General features: G+C 40.2%; 1 protein-coding gene across 3 annotated transcripts in view; it reads left to right on the top strand.

The window, feature by feature from the left end:
- tbc1d23 (TBC1 domain family, member 23) overlaps positions 1-23,551 on the top strand; it is a 521,932-nt gene that overhangs the window by 218,267 nt on the left and 280,114 nt on the right. For all 3 annotated transcript variants that reach the window (XM_057337199.1, XM_057337198.1, XM_057337197.1), the window contains one exon: positions 14,520-14,608. In XM_057337199.1, coding sequence (XP_057193182.1) covers positions 14,520-14,608 — 89 coding nt within the window. The remainder of the gene's footprint in view (positions 1-14,519; positions 14,609-23,551) is intronic.

Genomic DNA, 23,551 nt, shown 5'->3' with positions numbered 1-23,551 from the left:
GAAACAGGAACTACAGCACTTTCCATCACTTTTCAATCATACTGGAGGTAATTTACCTGAGCCCTTGAGCCGCGAATTCACGTGTCACATGGAACTGCTACAGGAGCAGATGAAGTCACGGTTCTCTGATGTTGATGAACATGTCGCCAAATGCGCATGGGTAATGGATCCATTTACCGCAAAGGTGGAGGACGTGGAGTATTTAGACGCGGAGGACGAGCTCTTGGACGTTAAAACGAATTCTCTTCTGAAGAGGTTCTTTACCGAACACGGGTACAAACGGTTCTGGCTCGTGAAAGGGTCCGTCTTCGCGCCTAAGCTTGCGCAACATGCCATAACCAGACTCATCCTGCCGTTTGCCACAACATATCTGTCAGAAACTGCTTTCAGCTCTCTGGTAAAAATCAAAACAAAGGCACGCAACAAGCTAGACGTGCACAATGACTTTCGTCTGGCTGTCACACAAATCACGCCTGCTATCCAATCTTTAGCTCAGGAAATACAAGGCCAGAGCTCACATTAAAAATCCTTACACACTTGAAAATGGGCATCATTCAGAGATAGGCTACAATAAATGGCAAGAATAAATATGAACACACACACAGCATTTCTTAAAATATTATTGTTCTTACATTTTTTATCTATGTTTTTAGATTTTTGGGGGTTAAAAATGCAATTGATGAATTTGTTTGATAATATGGTGTAATTTCTCTAATTACTTGAAATTTACATTTTCAGTTTAGAAATTGTTTGTGGTATTTGTGCTACAGTTTAAGAAAAAGTGGAGCCCGTTGTTGTAAAGAAAATATATTCTGAATTGTTTCATATTGCCCTAACTATTTTATTCAGCTGTTTTTGCATTTATTAAAAATGTAACGATATGTATTGATTGTATTTTCTGTCAGTATGCAAAATGTGTCTGAGGGGGTTTGGGGGTCGTTAAGGATTTTGAATATTTAAATTGGGGTCCCCTGGAAAAAAGGTTGGGAACCACTGTCTTAAAGCATATTAAAAACACCACATAGACATATAAACAACATGAACAACTTTATTTTCACTGCAGGGGGACTTTAAGTACCATAAACCTTATCTCACTTAATGGAATGGAACCCATTGAGTATGAGAGAATTTAGGTGATTAATTAAAGTTAAAAACTTGTTTCAGATAACCATTTTACAATTTTCCAAATATTATTGGCTGCAGATACTTCTTAGACTGAGTGACAAAGTGAGGTAAGTTATTACAACAAAATGCCAAGAGCATCCCATCAAATATGCATCCCTCTCTCTGCACTAAAACGGAGAGTGCCGAAGTGAACAATGTGTTCATCATCTCTGAGCAGCCTTCGTGAGAACAGCCTTCAGGAGAGTGAATACCAGGAAAGCAGCAGGACCAAACGGCATCACAGGTCGGTTACTGAGAGCCTGCACTGACCAACTAGCTCCGGTATTTACAGAGATTTTCAACCTCTCCCTGGAACAGTCTGTAATCCCCTCGTGTTTTAAACAGTCCACCACTGTTCCTGTCCCAAAGAAACCTCAGCCTGCCTGTCTTAACGACTACCGTCCAGTAGCTCTAACCTTCACTGTGATGAAGTGCTTTTAAAGATTAGTAAGAGACTTCATCGCTTCCTCACTACCTGACACTCTGGACCTGGTGCAGTTTGCATATCGTCCTAACCGCTCCAAAGAGGATGCAATCGCACACCTCCATCACACAGCCCTGAACCATCTGGACAACAGAAAAGGGAATTACGTTAAAATGCTGTTCGTCTACTACAGTTCAGCATTTAACACCTTAATTTCCCCCATACTCACCTCCAAGCTGGAAGTACTGGGACTCAGCCCATCGCTTTGTAACTGGATCTCCAACTTCCTGACAGACAGACTGCAAGCAGTACGGGTGGGAAACACGTCTCGCCTACCCTCACCCTCAGCACTGGATGCCCCCAAGGTTGTGTTCTGAGCCCCCTGCTGTACTCACTGTACACATACGACTCTGTAGCTACTTCCAACTCAACCACCATTGTCAAGTTTGCTGACGACATGGTTGTGGTGGGACTGATCTCCAACAACGACGAGACAGCCTACCTTGAGGAGATCATTAACCTGGAGACATGGTGCCAGGAAAACAATCTCCTTCTGAACGTTAGCAACACAAAGGAGATGATAGTGGACTTCAGTACAAAGCAGGAGAGGAGGAACTACCAACCAATAACAATGAACGGGACCCCAGTGGAGAGAGTGGACAGTTTCGGATATCTTGGGGTTCACATCTCACAGAACCTGTCATGGTCATGTCACATCCACCACACAGTCAAGAAGGCCCGGCAGCGTCTTTTCCACCTTATCGATGCGCAACAATAAATGCACAGACGTACCAGTAACGTTACATGCACAGTGGGAAAGTCAGTCTAAATTTGTATATGACGTACCACACATTTTTGAAAAGCAGATGTGAATACCAGTCAAAGTGGAGCAAACATTCCTGGATCCTTACAACTTATAATGGAGACGGCTGGTTGCTCTTGTATTGCAGGTCTCCACCGAGCTGCAGCATCCATCACAACTTTCTAAAAACAACATAAAACATACTAACCAATAACTGTCTGTTTTTAGGTCTATTAAATAAAGACAATATTTCATGTTGTTCATTCTCTCCCTTGCTTGCTTCAGCTTTAATCCTCCTAGTTACATGGCCTGGTAAAGGCCAGCAGTAGCCTACTGTTTAGCGTGTTGACAAAATGTTAAATGTGCTTTGCATAAAAGTGTCTGCCAAATTAATGAAAATGTAGTCTAACGACAGGGCAAGTCCTGTAACTGTTAGTCATGCAGCTGCGATCCTCTGGCAGGTAGGTTTGCTTTAGCCTATTAAGTTTTTAACTGATAAATACATATACAAATGCTAACAGCTAAATTTGAACTACTGCTAATATTATTTTAACACTATTTGCATACTGTTTTATTTGTGCTAAATATGTTTTATATTTAATCTGATATTTTACATTTAGTGTCACCCTATCCGTAAACTCCTGCCTTTGAACGTTTATTAAAAAACATTAGTAATAGTTTATTAGTTATTGTAGTCAAGTAGGTCAATTGTCCAGGAGAAAGGACATACAGTAGGCTAAAATAATGAATAATGGATGCAGATCATAGGGTGCGCGACATCCAGATTCATCTCTGATGTGTGTATTATGGTCAAAGCAAATGTTTTGTAGACATTTTTTTGCGTTTGTACCGGCTATTATGGAAACCTCTAACTGCACACATTACGCTTGTATCTTTGGGTTCCATAATAAATATTAACTTGCCAAGCAAAACAACACCCTAGTCTCACTCGCAATACGACATTAGCTATAGTGGCTCACCGGAAGTCTAAACACAACAGTCTAAACAGCTCGAAGATGGCGGCAGCCACATTTACGCCAAAAATAAGGTGGATATCTCTGCATCAGAACATCTTAGATACATGGGGGTTGGTTAGATTCATTTGTGGCTGTGTCATCACCCTAGTGACTGCCTATTGCCGAGTTTTGCCATGGCAGAATGCAAAGCATCACGTACTATCTTGCGAGCATATTATTATTTATAACTAGATAGTAAAGTTTGAGTACAAACGAGTTTGAAATAGTTTGAAAGGTTTTATCGTTAAACTTTTTCTAACATGATGGAAAAAAGTATGTGACCCCAGTGTGTTAAAACCGGGCTTAGTATGTTGTTAGTAGAGGTGCACCGATTGACTGGCCAGAGACCGGAATCGAACGGTTTTTCGTATGATCGGCCTGACCGGCCGGTCAGTCTCATGTCTCGCCGATTCCAAGCCGATCTTCTGTTGCCCGTGATGCGGGCAAGAACGTCACAGCCGTCAGTACACTCAAAGCCGCAAGTAAACATGTAAACGTGTGTGCGCACAGCCTGTCTTTCACGGCTCGTTTATACTCGCATGTGTGTCCACCGGATCGCGAGTCTCTGCTGACTGACGCGCATCTCTCATATCCGCTGACTGCACGCGCGTGCACACGCATCATGTACTGTACAGACAAAAAGGTGCACTGTAGTTCATCTCTCGCTGCTCCGTCTACATGGGGTATGTATGCCAACAGTGATGCTATTAGCATCATGCTAAACTCTGACACATGCTAAACTCATGTTGAAGTCGTTCACTCTGTGTAAAACAAACGTAAATTCCATTCAATCCGATTCCTTGTCTTACGCTAAAACTGTGGTCATTTCACCTAGGTAAAATGACATTCAACACGACTTCTACTTGTTTTTAAAATGAATAAATCAACCAATATATGTGATTGAGTTCTTTACTAACACAAAAACTGCAAATACATATACATCTTTAGAGTAGAATTCACTCATAAGATTTTTAACTTTTTTATTGAAGTTGCAGCAAAAATCAATCCACTTATTTTAATACTACAGATAAAGACAATTTATTTTACATTTCAGAAAAAAATGAAATAAAGCAATGTTAGTTTCATAAACGGAAACAGACGAGAATAAAGTTGAAGTATTTTATTGTTATCTTAAGACTTTTGTGACATGAGTACAAAAATGAAAAAGGTAAATTAAGTGACATGTTTAGTTATATTTTATTATTTGTACTTCTTTTCAGTCACAGAGTTCTTCAATTTAAGAGTTGTTTGGGAAAGAGAAGATTCTGTAATTTAATGCAGCTTGGAGAACTGCATTTATGGAAATTTGGGGAAATTGTAATGTTCAATAATTTACTCAATGAAAATAAAAAAATGTGTATTAAAGAAAAGTTAATATGGTTTTATATACAGTATACTGTCAATTATAGTTTGTGGATAGAAAATCGGAATCGGCAAAAATCGGAATCGGCAGGTTTCACTTGTAATAAAACTGGAAATTGGAATCTAGCAAAGAAAATTGCAATCGGTGCATCTCTAGTTGTTAGCATGATTATTATGTTACTAGGATGATTATAACGACACATGGGCATGGCTTGGAATCTGCAATTGATAATACTCTAAGCTATGAGTGAAACGAACCAACCCCCGTGTCTCTATGATGTTCTGATGCAGAGATATAGGTGAACGATTTGCCAACGATCCGATTGGACAAACCAACGATACCCGCACCGAATCGTAGACGCAATCGATAATGCTCCAAGCCACAAGTAAAACGAACCAACCCCCATGTCTCTACGATGTCCTGATGCAGAGATATAGGTTTTGCTAAACGGTTGTTAGGCTAACCTGTTTGGTTGCTATGGGCGTGGCTTGGTATATGCCATTGATGATGCTCTAAGCTATGAGTGAAACAAACCAACTCCTGTGTCTCTACTAGGGTTGCACGGTGTACCGGTGCTATGGTAGCATCGCGATGCTAAAGCTTTAAAATACCCGCGATGCCTCTCTATTTTTGAAACGGTGGTATCGTAGTACCGTAGTTAATGTTGCATATGCGCATTCATATTTATTTGAACACTTACATCTGCCTTTTTGCGGTGTTTATTTCCAAAATGAATGTGTGTTTTGAATGTCTCGGACGAGTTAATGATTCAAATTGGCAATTTGAATGAGTTGGTTAAATGATTCACTAACTCGGTGGAAAATTGACGCCACCTACTGGCCGTTTTAGTTCTGCATTTAAAGTAAGCCTAATATTTCCCTTTATAAAGACTGCTGTATCAGTTAAATTTGTCCAACATTTGAATTAGTTCCTACGTGAAAAAGGATCTAGTGTACTTTAGTATTTACTACAGTAAACTACTAAAACTCATAGATACTAGTGTTTTTGAGTCTTATCATAGTAAATATTTAAGTATACTACAGTATTTATAGTATTTACAAATGACTAAATGTAAATGTATTTGCTACAATTTATCCAATTACTACAGTTAATACAACAACATATTCTAGTGCAAAGTATAATACGGTTTACTATAGTAAATACAAAGTGTTTAATCTAAATCTGAGTTTTTTGTATAGATTTGAATTATATGGCACAGCATCGTGATACTACTTGGTATCGAGATACTTCAGCTGGTATAGTATTGTAAGACATGTTTATGGCACCGTGACAACCCTAGTCTCTACTATGTTCTTATGCAGAGATATAGGTTTTGCTAAATGGTTGCTAGGCTAACCTGTTTGATTGCTATGGGCGTGGCTTGGTATATGCCAATTGATTATACTCTAAGCTATGAGTGAAACGAACCAACTCCTGTGTCTCTACGATGTTCTGATAAAGAGATACATGTTTTGCTAAACGGTTGCTAGGCTAACCTGTTTGGTTGCTATGGGCATGGCTTAGCATCTGCCATTTGATGATACTCTAAGCTATGAGTGAAACGAACCAACCCCTGTGTCTCTACAATGTTCTGATGCAGATATATAGGTATTTTTAAATGGTTGCTAGGCTAACCTGTTTGGTTGCTATGGGCGTGGCTTAGTAGAAACCAATTGATGATGCTTCAAGTCCCAAGTGAAACAAACCAACCCCCATGTCTCTACGATGTTCTGATGTAGAGTTATAGGTCTTATTAAATGGTTGCTAAGTTAACATGTTTTGCTGCTATGGGCGTGGCTTCGTAGCTTTATGAAGTTTCAGGGATACTGATTGGTTGCCTGAGCCAAATGAGCCCACCCCCTTGTCTCTACGACACTGTGTTGCAAAGATATCCATCTGGACTTTTTATAATGGGAGTCTATGGGAGCGGTTGCTAGGTTGCTGTAAATGGTTGCTATGGGCGTGACTTTGTAGCTTAAAGAAGTTCCTGGGATACTGATTGGTTGCCTGAGTAAAATGAGCCCACCCCCTTGTATCTAAGTGGTTGTACTGCGAAGTTATTCAACATGGGACAGTTATGACGCCTTATATGGGCATGTTTCCTGTCCCATTATAAGTCAATGGGGAATTTTGGGGGGCTCTTACGCCCCAGGGGTACAACTTACACCCCATTGTGAGGTAAGATCTTACAGAGCCTGCCAGCTTCTTCAAACGTGGTAACTCGCAAGTTTCTATGACATCCTCACTTTGAGTTATGAGCTGTCAAAGTTTGTCGCAATGTTAAGTCTACGGGAAATTAGGTGGTTTTGAGAGTCCGGTTTTCGAAAACCAGAACCCGGATCAGTTAGAAAAGATACAGCAACTCAAGTCAGACCAGACTGAAGGTTTGTGGAAAGTTTGGTGGATGTAGCTTGAAAGCTCTAGGAGGAGTAGCAGTCAGAAATTTGGGGAATCAGAAGAAGAATAACTAGATAGTACATTTTCTAAAGAAACTGTGAATGATGCTTTCGTGGCAAACCAGGGAACTCGGCACTAGGGTGATGACACTTAAAGTACTAATGAATCTAACCAACCCCCATGACTCTAAGATGTTCTGGTACAGAGATATAGGTGTTGCTAAACAATTGCTAGGCTAATGTGTTTGGTTGCTATGGGCGTGGCTTGGCATCTGCCAACTGGTGATGCTTCCAGCCTCAAGTGAAACAAACCAACTCCCATGTCTCTACGATGTTCCTATGCATAGATATAGGTTTTGCTAAACGGTTTCTAGGTTAACCTGTTTGGTTACTATGGGCATGGCTTAGCATGTGCTAATTGATGATGCTCTAAGCTGTGAGTGAAACGAACCAACCCCCGTGTCTCTACGACAGTTCTTCCCAACCCTGGTCCTCGGGGCACACCTTCCAGAATGTTTTAGTTCTCTCCCTATATGAAACACCTGATTGATGAGTTGAATCAGGTGTTTTATGTAGGGAGAGATCTAAAACATTCTGGAAGGTGTGCCCCGAGGACCAGGGTTGGGAAACACTGCTCCACGATGTTCTGATGCAGAGATATAGGTGTTGCTAAATGGTTGCTAGGCTAACCTGTTTGGTTGCTATGGGCGTGGCTTAGCATATGCCAACTGATGATGCTTCAATTTACAAGTGAAACAAACCAACCCCCATCATCTCTCTATGATGTTCTGATGAAGAGATGTAGGTGTTGTTAAACGGTTGCTAAGTTAAGATGTTTTGTTGCTATGGGCATGGCTTCATGGCTTAATGAACTTCCTGGCCCACTGATTGGTTGCCTGAGTAATACGTGCCCACCCCCTCGTCTCTACGACACTGTACTGCAAAGATATCCATATGAACTTTTGATAACGGGAGTCAATGGGATCGGTTGCTAAGTTGCTGTAAATGCTTGCTATGGGGGTGGCTTAATAGCTTCATGTTGATCCTGTGACACTGATTGATTGCCTGAGTGAAATGAGCCCCCCCACTCGTCTCTACGACACTGTTCTGCAAAGATATCCATATGGACTTTTTATAATGGTAGTCTATGGGATCGGTTGCTAGATTGCTGTAAATGGTTGCTATGGGCGTGGCTTAATATCTTCATAATGATCATGGGACACTGATTGGTTGTCTGAGTCAATTGAGTCCACCCCCTTGTCTCTAAGTGGTTGTACTGCTAAGATATTCAAAACAGGACGTTTTACGCCTTATATGGTCATGCTTCCTGTGATTGGGAAATTTTGGGGGGCTCTTATACCCCAGGGGTACAACTTACACCCCATTGTGAGTGATGTTCTTACAGAGCCTGATAGGCTCTTCAAATCGTGTATTATTTTAATGTTTCTACGATATCCTCATTCAGAGCTACGACCCATCAAAGTTGGGGCGCAATGTTAAGTCAATGGGATTTTTCGGGTTTTTATTCGTCCCCCATCGCACCCCCTCCACCCGATCGCTTCCAAAAGTCATCACACACCATTCTTCAATGGGCCGCTCGATTTGATGTAGTCATTGATGGATCCAAAGGGAAAAAATAACATGTGAATATATAGGTATCTAGGTTTTGAATGGGAGTCTATGGGCGCCATTATAAGTATACGGAAATTTTGGGAGGCTCTCACACCCCAGGGGTGCAACTTACACCCCATTGTGAGTGATGTTCTTATAGAGCCTGATAACCCCTTCAAATCGTGTATTATTTTCATGTTTCTACGATATCCTCGCTCGGAGCTACGATCCCTCAAAGTTGGGCGCAATGTTAAGTCAATGGGATTTTTCAGGTGGTTTTTCGCACCCCTATCGCACCCCCCCACCCGATCGCTTATAAAAGTCATAGCACGCCATTCCCAAATAGGCCCGTCGATGTGATGTATTCATTCATGGGTCTACGTCAAAAGCTGCGGGACAAATAGCGTGTTATAAGAAGTATGTATGTTCGAATAACAATAGCTTTTTCAAAGAATCACTAATAAGCTTAGATACAAGATCAGTATGTTGGCTCTGTCAAGCCAACATAATAAGCTTAGATACAATATCAGTATGTTGGCTCTGTCAAGCCAACATAATAATAATAAGTTTAAGTCCAAGAACAGTATGTTGGCTCTGTCAAGCCAACATAATAATAAGCTTAGATACAATATCAGTATGTTGGTTCTGTCAAGCCAACATAATAACCTTAGATACAAGATCAGTATGTTGGCTCAGTCAAGCCAACATAATAATAACAAGTTTCAGTACAAGAACATTATGTTGGCTCTGTCAAGCCAACATAATAATACATTTAATTATAAGAACAGTATGTTGGCTCTGTCAAGCCAACATAATAAGCTTAGAACAAAGAACAGTATGTTGGCTCTGTCAAGCCAACATAATTAGTGGTGCTTGCAGAATGCAAAGCATCACTATTACTATCCTGCGAGCTTATTAGTGGTGCTTGCAGAATGCAAAGCATCACTATTACTATCTTGCGAGCATATTATAATAAGAGCTGGATAAAGAAGGACGCGGTCACCTGACACGTCTGCATGGCCTGACCTGATGGTAGAGCGGAGAATGGGAAGCGGCGACCTGACAAGAGTTGAGATGATAGAGCTGGATAAAGAAGGACGCGGTCACCTGACATGTCTTCACCACAAAATTTCAAATGCTATTAGATTATTAATGATAATCTTAAACTATAATTTACCTTATTAGTAAGTTTATTTATTTTATTTAGCCTTGTTGTGCAAGCTCTCTGGAGCTTTGCAGAGGCAGCAGCTTTTGCCAGAGGGGAACTGGAATCCCCTGGTTGGGCCTGGGTTCTCCTGAGGATGTTTTTCTCGATTAGAGTTTTGGGTTCCTCGCCACCATTTGCATACTGTTTTTTGCACTGTTTTTTGCACTTTGCCTGGCCAGGGGGGCTGCTTTAGAATTTTAAAGTTTTACTTAATTAATATTGCATATAGGAATTTATAGTCTGTTATATTTGACCTGTGCTTCTCTCTCCTTTATCTTAAATGTGTGTGCTCACTGAGCGTGTGTGTTTCACACACACACACACACACACACACACACACACACACACTCTATGTCTATGTGTGTTAGTACGTGTGCATATTGTGTGTGTGGAGTGTTTTGTATGTGGGCTCATTTTACTCCAATCAGTCTCTCAGGATCATCATGAAGCAATCAAGCCAAGCCCATAGCAACCATGTACAGCACCCTAGCAACCAATCCCATAGACAGCCAATAAAAAATGTCCAGATGGATATCTTTGCAGCACAGTGTTGTAGAGACAAGGGGGTGGGCTCATTTGTCTCAGGCAACCAATGAGTATCCCAGGAACTTCCTTGGCTACGAAGCCACGCCCAATGCAACAAAACATATTAACTTGGCAACCATTTCACAAGACCTATATCTCTGCATCAGAACATAGTAGAGACATGGGGTTGGTTCGTTTCACTCATAGTTTAGATTATCATCAATTTGCAGATGCCAAGACACGCCCATAGCAACCAAACAGATTAGTTTAGCAACCATTTAGCAGAAACCTATATCTCTGCATCAGAACATCGTAGAGAGACAGGGGTTGGTTCGTTTCACTCATATCTTAGATTATCATCAATTGGCAGATTGCAAACCACGTCCATAGCAACTAAACAGATTATTTTAGCAACCATTAAGCAGAAACCTATATCTCTGCATCAGAACATTGTAGAGACATGGGGGTTGGTTAGATTAATTTGTGTCTTAAAGTGTCATCACCCTAGTTGACTGCCTAGTTCCGAGTTTTCCACGGCAGAATGCAAAGCATCACTATTACTATCTTGCGAGCATATTATTATTTATAATTAGTGGTGCTTGCAGAATGCAAAGCATCACGATTTTTATCTTGCGAGCATATTATAATTATTAGCGGTGCCTGCAGAGTGCAAAGCATCACTATTACTATCTTGGGAGCATGTTGTAATAATTATTCTTCTTGTTCTACCAAAATTTCTACGCAGCATTTGTCATAGGCCCATGAATGAGGGCTCAAATCGAGCGGCTTATTGAGGAATGGTGTACTATGACTTTTATAAGCAATCGGGCAGACGGTGTTCGATAGGGGGGAAAAATCACCTGAAAAATTCCATAGACTTAACATTTCTCTAAATTTTGACGGGTCGTAGCTCCAAGAAAGGATTTAGTAGAAACATGCGGATTTCCACATTTAAAGAGGCTGGAAGGCTCTGTAAGAAAATACCTCATAATGGGGTGCAAGCTGTACCCCTGGGGCGTAAGAGCCACCCGAAATTCCCTATAGACTTAGAATGGGGCAGGAAATATGCCCATATAAAGCATTATAACTGGCCCATGTTGAATATCTTCACAGTACAACCTCTTAGAGACAATTTGGTGGGCTCATTTTACTCAGGCAACCAATAATTCTCTCAACATCATCATGAAGCTATGAAGCCACGCCCATAGCAACCATTTACAGCAACCTAGCAACCGATCCCATTGACTTCTATTATAAAAGGTCCATATGGATATATTTGCAGCACAGTGTCGTAGAGACATAGGGGTGGGCTCATTTTACTCACACAAACAATCAGTAAGTGGGTTTCCATCACTCTGGTTTTATTCGCATTTTGAAGTTTCGCATCAGAAATGAGTGATGGAAACGGCAAATTTCGAATTAAAAACCCTTAATTCGCAAAAATGTTTTCTCGCACTGAGGTGGTTTTTCTTTTTTGTGAAAAAGGGTTAATGTGAATAATGGGAGATGGAAACGCATTTGCCGAATAAATTCCTCCAAAAAGTCACGTGACTGCACTATGAGATGGCATATCCTGACTAACTCAACTCTCAACTCAACTCAACTTTATTTATATAGCGCTTTTACAATTTTCATTGTTACAAAGCAGCTGTACATGAGACATATTGACTATAAGCAAAATAATTAAAGTTGTACCTGCAGAAACAAGAAAAGGTTGAAAACACAGAAGACAGACATACCCACATAAAAACACTCCACACACACAATATGCACACGTACTAACACACATAGACATAGAGACACACACACACACACGGATGCGCACGCACACACACACAACACACACACACGTACGTACACAGACAAGTATGCACACACACACACACGCTCAGTGAGAGCACACATTTAGGATAACCAGAGTACTGATCTTGTTACACAGCATGAGAAATGTTGTTATGGTCATTCTTAAATGCCTGAGCAAAGTCGTCAAAGTATTCTGTAATTGCCTCTTAGAACTGTCACGACTGTGTTTCCCAAACAGCAGGCATCCACAAAAGCACCGCATTTATTGTGTTTCGTAATCGTTGACTTGCGCAAGTTTTATTATATATGAATATTATTATATTCAGTGGCTTCTCTTACTTCTCTTACTGATATTTAGTAGCAGTTTATTAGGAAGTGACGGTTGACTAGTTGGATGGAAATGGTACTTATTCGAAAATGTTTTATGCGATATTCCAATTTTGCGCATGAGCTAAATTTGCAACTTTGGATGGAAACCTGGCTAGTGTCACAAAATCATCATAAAGCTATGAAGCCACGCCCATAGCAACCATCTACAGCAACCTAGCAAACGATCCCATAGACTTCCATTATAAAAGGTCCAGATGGATATCTTTCCTGCACAATGTAGTAGAGACAAGGGGGTGGGCTCATTTGACTCAGGCAACTAATCAGTATCCCAGGATCTTCATCAAGCTACGAAGCCACACAGACGCTCCCTGGTTCAGGACGTCACTCCAAACTGGATGAAAGAGCCAGGAGGAAACTGGTCAGAGAGGCTACCAAGAGCCCCATATCAACACTGAAGCAGTTGCAGGAATTTATGACAAAGAGTGGTCATTTTGTGCACGTGTCAACAATATCACAAATTCTCCACAAATCTGACTTGTATGGGAGGGTTGCAAGAAAAAAGCCACTCCTCAAGAAAGGCCACATGCAGTCACGATTGAGTTTTCCAAATCGGGGCCACATGGAAAAATGCGTTATGGTCGGATGAGACTAAAATTTAACTATTTGGCCTCAACACTAAACGATATGTCTGGCAGAAATCGAATACAGTTCACCATCCAAAAAACACCATTCCTACCGTAAAGCATGGAGGTGGTAGTATCCTGTTATTGGGGTGTTTCTCTGCATCAGGGACTTGGAGCACTTTTCAGGATAGAGGGAAAAATGGATGGTGCAAAATAAAATTGTTGAGGAAAATCTACTGCCCTCTGCCAGAAATTTGTCTACGGGGAAGGAGATTTATCTTCCAACATGACAATGACCCAACACACACAGCACAACTGACCACAAAGTGGTTAAAGGAGAAACAGGTGAATGTCCTTGCATTGCCTAGTCAAGGCCCAGACTTGAACCCCATTGAAAATCTGTGGAATGACTTGAAGTCCACAAAAGGTCACCATCAAATTTAACTGAACTTGAGGAGTTCTGCAAAGAAGAGTGGGAAAACATTGCAAAGTTAGTAGAGACATATACCAACAGGCTAAAGGCTGTAATTAAAAAAAAAAGGTGGTTCAACAAAACACCCTTTTCCAACTCAGTGATTCTTGTTTTTTCTTGTTTTTTCTTGTGAGTAAATACAGCTGGATAAAACAAAAACTGTGTCCATCTTAATTTCAAGATGCAAAGCAACAAAATGTGATTATTTTGAAGGGGGTGATTCTTTTCTATATACACTGTATAAGTAAATGCAGATGTCAAAACTAAACAATGACAATGTAAACATAGCCTGTGTGAACGTTTTTGCTATTGTTTCTAAGGTAACCTCTAATACTGCACTTCCTACCCAGTGCCTTTCCTTGTATTGCCAACAGACGGTCTTGAAGCTTGATCACTGCTTTCTTGGTCCTCTTTAACACCCATGACATATTTGAAGGGAGATTGCAGGCTTTACTATTTTTATTCAGAGGTGATGTTCACACCTGCTTAAGAATGCACCAGATATGATTTACATGTTAAACAAGGTATTCATACTCACAGTATAAAAGTGCCTGGCATTTTACACTTTAATTCACTTAAAGTGAATTAAATTTACAGTAGCAGATCGTTTGACCCCTTTCTCCAACTAATGGTACTCACCTTTCTAGATCTGATCCTAGATGAGACCTCATGTCATGCTCTCAGAATCCCTTAGGACCTGGAAGACAATGTTGGTGTGATGTATAAGCCACAATTCTTAAAATATTTTAGTAAGCCTCTTATGTATTTTCTTTTCTCATTCAGGCACGTGAGCAGCAGTGATCGGGTGGGAAAACTGTACCGAGGTGTGAAGCCAGTTTTCAGCATTGGTGATGAGGAAGAGTATGACACAGGTAAATTATCAAAATACAAGTTCCTTCACTTATGTAAAAACTAATTTTCAAGGTCTTTAAGGTTTCTTGAGAATAATAGGCAGACTGTTTAATGCAGCTCAGAGGGCCAATAATCCATATATGGTACAGTATATCTGCAAGGTATCATTTCAATTTTCAAAACAGCTAATGTGGTGTTAAAAGATTATACCGGTTTCACTAGTTAATTAGGCAGACTTCCAAAATACTGTTACAGTAGACCAAGAGCAAAAACAATACGTTACCTACAGACATACTTTAAAAACTACAAAAAACATTAATTCATCCATTAATTATTTATAGAGCACATTTAAAACCAAAGCAGGGTTGAACAAAGTGCTTTACAGATCAGAATACACATAAAATTGCCGGCTACGCATTCTCAAACGAAAATCAAGCATATACAAATAAAATTTACAATTTTCATTAAGCAAATGTGTTTTCAGTTTTGTTTTAAAAGAGAAAAGAGATGACACCATCCGGATTGATGTTGGAAGATTATTCCAAAGTTTAGGGCCTATGATCGCAAAAGCTTGGTCTCCCCGATGCTTTAATCTAGATCTATGAACAGAGAGCATTCCAAGACTGCCTGATCTAAGAGACCTAGAGGGATTGTGCCAATGTTACATGTCAGAGAGATATGCTGGTGCTAGTCCGTGCAATGCTTCAAAATAATAAAAAAAATAAACTCAATTCTCTGTTTAACTGGTAACCAGTGGAGAGAAGTTAAAAAGGGAGAAATGTGATCAAATTTTCGCCTCCCAGTCAGCAATCTGGCTGCAGCATTTTGTACTGAGTGTTTTGTTCTTGTATCTGAAGGCGCCCTATCAATGATTGGTTTACTCCATAGTAGAGTGAGTTGCAGTAATCAAGGCGTGAGGTAATGAATGCATGGATGACTATTTCAAAGTTTTTGAAGTATAGAATGGGTTTGAGTTTTAGATAAGTTTAAGATTAGAATCAAATAACACACCTACGTTTTTTTGCACAAGGAGTGACATGAGGGCTTAAATTGCAAAGATCCAGATTACCAATGTCGTAGAAATCACGTGGGCCAAACAATATTACTTCGGTTTTATTCTCATTTAAGGGAACACCACATGATACTGCCGAGGTAGAGTGTTTTCCGATGCAGACTGAAAACGTCCTATTGTTTAAATAAGACTGAAACCAATTTAAGACAGTACCTTGAATGCCTAAGAAATTCTTCAGTCTAGAGATAAGAATAGAGTTATCAACCATATCAAATGCTGAGCTAAGATCTAATAGGACCAGAGCTATCATGCTGACAAGAAGTGGGTTTCAGACGATCAATACAATCTATACCGGTCTGAAGAGAGATAGAGACAAACGTGTTCCAAGTATAGGAGCACTCAGTTATTTCAGAAGAAACATCAGTAACTGCTGGTTGTTGTGGTCTTGATCATATTATCTTCTCAACACCAAGGCTGCATAGTTTTCACGTAAAAATTCAGACACATTAAGAAAAACATAAACAGTTGGATTTAAAACCGCATCTATATTTGAAAATAAAACTCTTGGTCTATATTCTGAAATGGTTTCTGAGAGAAATTTAGATTTCGCAGACATTGCAGAGCTTTCTGAAAGAAAGAAAGGGAATCCCGTAAGATGTCATAAGAGACCTGCAGCCTGTCCTTGTGCCATTTGCGCTCTGCACCAGAGCATGTGAGCGGAGCTGAGCGGTGAGAATTTCCGCCCCCTGCTCCACCGCTCAGTCGCACCAGACCGGTGAAATCACTCCACACTCGCTCAAATTAAAAATTCCTCTGCATGCCTTACACCTGCTGTTTTCAACTGAAGCCTTACCCCTGCTGTTTTCAACTGAAGCCTTACCCCTCGTTTACACCGCACGCATCTGCGGCACATTCCACGTCATTCTAGTCTATGCTTCAGCTGCGATCGGTGCCTCGATCCTCTTCAGGGGAAGCTGGAATTCAAAATACGTGTTCAGCGCTTCACGTGAACCTATATGCATCACGCATCATGTCAAAATACGTGCCTGCTGCAGACGCGTCAAAAGGGTTTATGATAAAAGAGACGCTTGTGTTCAGAAGACACTGCATTAACACTTAACTCTGATAACACATGAGACTAAGCATGTATCTAGCAAACCCGAGCATCTCGTTTATTAAAAACCCTTTCGATGCGTCTGCAGCAGGCACGTATTTTGACATGACGCGATACACACATGACGGGCTAAATACATGTTTTGCCGAGCTTCGCATTACTGCTTCCCCTGAAGAGGAGTCACGGATCGCCACTGCTATGCTTGTGTTTGCACCAGACATCTCTCCTTCACAACGAACGATTTTTGAAGTGTAGGCTGACAGTTTTGTTAATGTTGAAGGCATAGGTGAATTCTGGGTGGATTTGTGCATGCCCTAGACTCGTGGTGTGAGCGGTATTGGAGCGGAACCGGAGCGAGACAGAGCGATCGCTCCGGCCTTTGGATAAAAACCCGTTCGGCGCTCCGATTATATTTCGAATGCTACGCTCCACTCACATGCTCTGCTCTGCACGCCTGCAATAACGTCTAAGTAAACGAATGGAATCATTAAACCAGGGAGTGGGTTTTTTGATGGAGCGCTTAGTTTTAAGAGGAGCAATGCTATTGACAATATTTAGACAGGTGTTAAAAAAATTTAAATATGCATTAACATCACAAGTTTCTGGAGACCAATTTGTCGCTGATAATCCATCAACTGTCTTGTACATAGTAGGGGTTGCACAAACTTGTGAGTCATGTGATTTTTTTTACACTGTACCTTTAAGAAGACGGCTGACTCTTCCAAGAGACCTGCTGCTTTCCATAGCGTGCCGGACGGATGTCATTCCCACCAGCCTCAGCGGGATTCTGTCACACTCCCGGCAATAATATACAATATCTTGTATCTGCTTCCGCATGCATAATTCGCAATGTGTCTATTTTCGTCCGCAACATTCACGATTTGTTCTGACACTGCAAAAACTCGCAGGTAAAGCCTAACTTTTCAGTGCACTACACACAGAAAATTCAAGGTACAGGAATGTACCTAAATAAATCCCTAGCTGTACCCTATTAGGGTACAAAAACGTACCTTCGAACATTGTTACATTTTTGTACCTTCTTGTTTGTACCTCTAAAGGAATATTTATTTACCCCTATAGCAACAAAAATGTCCCCTTATGTAGAGACGATCCATATAATAATATAATAATTTTTCACCAAAACATTAAAAGTAGTGCTAACTAATCACAAGGCAACAAACTCCATTTCATAGTTTTATTGTTTTTGAATGAAGTAAGGTTGTGTAAAGGTGTTAAAAAGGACACAAAATACAATTTATGAATTCAGGCATATAATTTCCATGAGTGTTCAAACTGGAGGCATCAGGCTTTGTGAGCAATTCTTTAACAAGTTTTAAGTAACAGGCAAATGTAACATGTAGTATAACTTACAGAACAGTCATAAAATTCAATTTTATAACCTTTATTGGATGTTCTGAAGAAAACTCAGTTTAACAAAATTCAAATGGTTTCTGCATTTGCACATTCTTGGGAACATTTGGGATAATGTAAGTACACAACTGCATGAAATATATCACACTGTGCAAGTGATCTTTGGATATTTCATAACAAAATTCTTCCATATTGTGGCTTTAATGAATTAGGAATAATTATTAATAATCAAATTTGGAGATTCATATATGAAATAGCTACTTTTAACAAAACAGATCTTTACCTTACTAATAAAGCATATAACTGGATACAACTCAGACAAAATAACCATTCAGTGTGTTGTTCTGTCTGTCTATCATGAGCTCAGTTTTCCAGTTAAAGGTGCAGTGAACTAGGACAACAATTTTAACCCGAGCTTTTGTTATATAAGAGGGAATCATATTCAAGCGAACATCCTGTAAGTGTCAGACCTGAAAACGCCCTTGTTACTGAAATAACAACTGTTCGGCTCAGCTCAGCGAACGGCAGGTCCTGGAATGCACCTATCTATGACATAGATAGGTTGAACACCGCCTCCACAGAAGAATATCAACGCCTACTTCTCGAGCCCTGCCCACTGTTTCGCGCATGACAGTATTGAACACAAGCTGCACTGAACCAGATAGAGCGAGTGTAAGCATCATGCCGTTAAAGATCGCAGAATATTGTGCAGTGCCTGGTTGTGGAAGAACACAGTCGCTGCATAACCTTCCTTCGGATTCCGACAGTAGGAATGGGTGGTTGAAGTTCATTTTTAAAGACATTCCAGCTCATGTGGGGAAAACATTGAGCGTTTGTTCGCTTCATTTCAACGTGGATTCCTTGAACAAGTCTTTGCGGAGAGACTAAAATTAATAAGCAGTGCTGTGCCGTCAATATTGGATCCGATAGGAATGGCGCAGCAATCTTATGTGAGTAAAACATATTTGTACTATGTGTCACTATTGCTTTGTTAGAGATCGCTTGATAGAGTATGCCCTGATAGTATTACCTGGGGACCTCTAGTCATTTGTAATAATTGTAATCGGCATCTCTGTGATTTGGCGGGCTCATATATCATTTTTCAAGGTTTTATCCACCGTTTGCAAACAATGGAGGCTGTTTTGAAGTGTTTTGATATTATTTCTGGTGCTGAGTGATTTTGGCCGGGAGTCTACCGTTTGTTTATTTATCATGAAAACTATAACATTTGAGACCCGCGATCGCGGTGATCTGTCCGGTTCGCGGGTCTTAAATGCTGACATGTACGGTCATATGTCACTAAACACCATACAACTATAGGCTATACAAACTATACGCAAAGCCTTGCCATCACATCCGGGAAATAAGTCCGTAAATTTGAGTAAAATCAAGTTGCGTAATGTTACGTGTCTAACCAAATTCACAGAAGACTCCAACTAAGTCAACTACGCAAGCTGCTATCCAATCATAGCAGTGAGCGTTTACTTCCAAGTCTTCTATGCGGCCCACCCTTAAAAACTGAGCGTTTCTCCAGCCGGCCTCTAAACCAGGGTAGAAAATAGCCTATTACTTATTGATTTTGATGTTTTCGAATGTAAAAACCACGCGAATGTTATAAGTAGACATCAGACAATAGTATAAAACAATAAATGTCCATGGTTTTTCATAAAATGCAAGTCCACAGGTTCATGTCTTTAAAAGTTCAAAATACAGATAGAGGCAACATAAAAGTAATCCCTGCGGCTTCTTTCGGTGTATTAATGACGTCTTATTTAAGCGAATCGATCGAACTGTGCAAGAAACTGAACGTTATTTACAACATTATAACGGGTAATGCACAGTTTGCGAAACTGCTTCGCATGCATACCAATCGCATATGTTCCCTACTCACTTACAAGGGCAGAGCACTTGATGTAGAGACTTTGGAGAGAGATGGACAATTTTATCTCATGATATAGCCGTTTGGATGGAATTTGGCGAACGGAGTGATACAGGAACTCAATATTTCTCCATATCTCGGACGAGCCTTCGTATTGTGTCCCTTTCCTGCAGTGACTTTGAAGTGCGCAAAATCGCTGTTTGATACGCGCTCTGCCTGCCGCACACGTTCGTCCTCCTCCATGATTAAACTAAATTGGCGGCAGATGTCTTGAAATCTGTGTGACACAAGTTTTCTATGCGTTACTTTACACCACTGATTGTCAGGTGTACTACCAATGTGACTGTAAGTACCTGGTAGATCTTCAGCCATGGCATCCTGTCTTGCATCAGTGTAATATCTTGTCAGGTGAGATTTTCCCTTGGCAAGGTTCAGAACATTTGGCAGAACAGTGGTGAAGCACTCTCTAAAGCGATGACAGAAGTTGCTTGTCGAAGGATGAATTCGGTCAACCTCATCCAACAACTGTAGAAAACAAATTAAAACATTACCATTTATTTCACGGCTTGTTGGAATGATTGATTCTGATTGGCCAGTCGCGACATTCGAAGGTTTGTTATTCCGCTTTGCATCGGGTCCTGATCACACTGTCAGGGCTTATTTCTGCGATAACCATGCCTGTACATTATCCATTACATAACATATCGTATCACTGAAAGTAATTGTACTTCATTGAATGTTGTTAGGTCTGTACACTGTAGCCTTTATGGAATATACTGCATTAACTTTCAGAAATGTTTTTTCAGTGACAACAACTGAAATGACTTAAATTCCACAATTTCCTCAATTATTGGATTGCTGCTCTATAACATTCAGGTGTTTTCACTATACTTACTCCAGCAGGCAACCTTAAGTATGGGTATTTTTTGAGTGCATCCTCCATGGGCATCCCTTCCATGATTTCATGACGTCTCCATGAGAATAGTAGCAAATGTACCTTTGAGTACCGAAACAGTACCCCTATTTTTCTGTGTATAGCTTCTACACGTAGATCTTTCAATATTATAGGCTATTTTATACTTGTTCCCCATTTAATAAAACATGAAAGTAACAGAATAAATAAAAATGTTTCTCATATTGGCTGTGTCACTGAGGTGCTGCATTTGTAAGTCCGCTATGATAAAGCGTCTACTGCATTAGGCTAATAAATATATTGACGTTCTAAAGTCACAGGCTGTCACAAACAAACTCAACACATTTTTCTGTTGTTTCGTGTATTAGTGCACATGACACTTTCAGTTCAGTAAATGTCAGGAAAGTTTGGTCTGTACACACGCTTCAGATCTGAAGTAACGTTAGGCTACTGTAGGGATCCACCTGCTCTTTTACTGCATAGCCCCGCTACCACCGGTCTCGCGCTTCAAAATAGTTTTACTTTAGTTTTGTTGTTGTTGTTCTTGTGCAATAGATGAGCAACAGTTTATTTGTATTTAAATACTATATATTTAGAAGCTATATTTCGGGAGTCCTGCCATTCTCCCGCAGCCCACACCCACAAATGTCTTGCTGCCCACACCCATCAAATCTTGCAAAACATTCCATAGCACTTATTTTATTTATTAATGACGTCATCGATGTGACGTTTATCACATAATAGTCAACTTCAAAAAATCTGAGGTCGTTCAACCCCTAGGACATAGTAGCAAAGTCCTCACATGCTGTAGGAGAGAAATAGAGAGTCATACAGATCCGAGCAGATGCAGTACTTGGTTGACAAGGGAGGATAGTAGTGAAAATCAGATATTTGAAAAAAACCTGATTCTCCGATCTCCATATCTGTAATAGAAAAACCATGGGAGAAAACCAGGTCCAAGTCCAGGGTGTGGGGCCATGCATATGCGTCGGGCCTTGTACCCATTGAGAAAAACTAAAAGAATCCATAAGGTTTCCAAAGTCTTAAGAAAGAGGCTTACCGGGGCAACAGATGTGAATATTAAAATCACCAAGCAGAAAAATTTTGTCGTACATCGTTACTATAATCCCCAGAAAATCAGCAAATTCACTCACAGCATTATTAAACTGAGGAGGTCAATATATGAGAACACATAAAACTGGATTTGGCAAGACCATTAGAGACATTTGAACCTCAAAACTCGTATAAATATCAGATGGAATGATGCTGTCCTGGAAAGGTTTTTTAAAAACAACAGCCAGCCCTCCCCAATGACCAAAAGATCGCGAAGAGTTTAAAAAGGAGCAGTTTTGAGGAACAAGTTCGGAGAAAGGACTTAACTCCCCCTCTTTTGTCAATGTTTCAGAAATCATGTAAAATAGAAATCTTATTTCCCAGTGACCGCACATTGAGTAATGCCATCCTAGGTGTGTATGGATCGTTCTCTGTTAGAGATTCCTTGTTTAACAAGCGTAGAAACTGCGGGCCGAATCCAGCGGTGACAGAAATGCATACTGTATGAACTCCATGCAAAATGGCAGGAAGAAGTAGCCATTCCATCTTTTAATCTACCACCTGGAAGGTGGCAGTAGGTCGCTGGCGTAGGTGCTCTGGAATATCCATCTGGAATGATGAATAGTGTGAATAAAAATCACGTTACCTTGGTGCCGAAATTGGTAACTGAAATCCTGACATCCAGCAACATCTGTCGATCATATACAAAGGTTGTAGACCATGATTCAATCACAGAGAAGCAAAATGTGATGAGAATAATCCAAAGTAGAGAAAGCGAAGTACAGCCAGCCAAACACAGCGGCGCAATCTTGAATCGCATTTTTAACCTGTACAGATAATGCACTAGCTGTTATGCTGACAACACCCAGATCTACATCTCGTTTCACCCAGACGATACCACTGTAGCAGCTCGCATTACCGCTTGCCTAGAAGAAATCTCATCTTGGATGAAAGAGCATCACCTCCAGCTGAACCCTGCCAAGACTGCAAAAAATGACTTTCTTACTTGGTATATTTGTCTTGTTTTCCAGTACAAATGTCTAAAAAATATTGAATCAAGATGCATTTTCTTGATGAGTAAAATGACTTTAGAAAATAAGTCTTGTTTTAAGACAAAAAATATGAAATTTCAGTGAATATTTGCTTAGAACAAGCAAAAAATCTGCCAATGGGGTAAAAATAATCTTGAATTAAGGTTTACCTTTTTCTTATTCACTAAATTCAAGATTATTTTTCTTACCCCATTGGCAGATTTTTTTGCTTGTATTAATTACAAATTCACTGAAATTTCATATTGAATAATTGTCTTATTTTCTTGGGTCGTTTTGCTCATCAAGAAAATGCATCTTGATTCAAGAATTTTTAGACATTTGTACTGGAAACAAGACAAACATACCAAGTAAGAAAGTCATTTTTTGCAGTGTACTCGTGTTTCCGGCACATCCCACGGTGCAACACGATCTCGCCATCCAACTTGGCAATACCACAATCACTCCTTCCAAAACAGCCAGGAACCTCGGAGTCATATTTGATGAACAGCTGTCCTTCAATGATCACATTGCAAAGACAACGCGGTCATGCCGATATCCCTTATTCAACATTAGAAATGTTAGACCCTATC

The sequence above is a fragment of the Triplophysa rosa genome, linkage group LG7 (assembly GCF_024868665.1).
Source record: "Triplophysa rosa linkage group LG7, Trosa_1v2, whole genome shotgun sequence".
Classification (NCBI taxonomy): domain Eukaryota; kingdom Metazoa; phylum Chordata; class Actinopteri; order Cypriniformes; family Nemacheilidae; genus Triplophysa; species Triplophysa rosa.
This window is presented reverse-complemented; position numbering and strand designations above follow the sequence as displayed.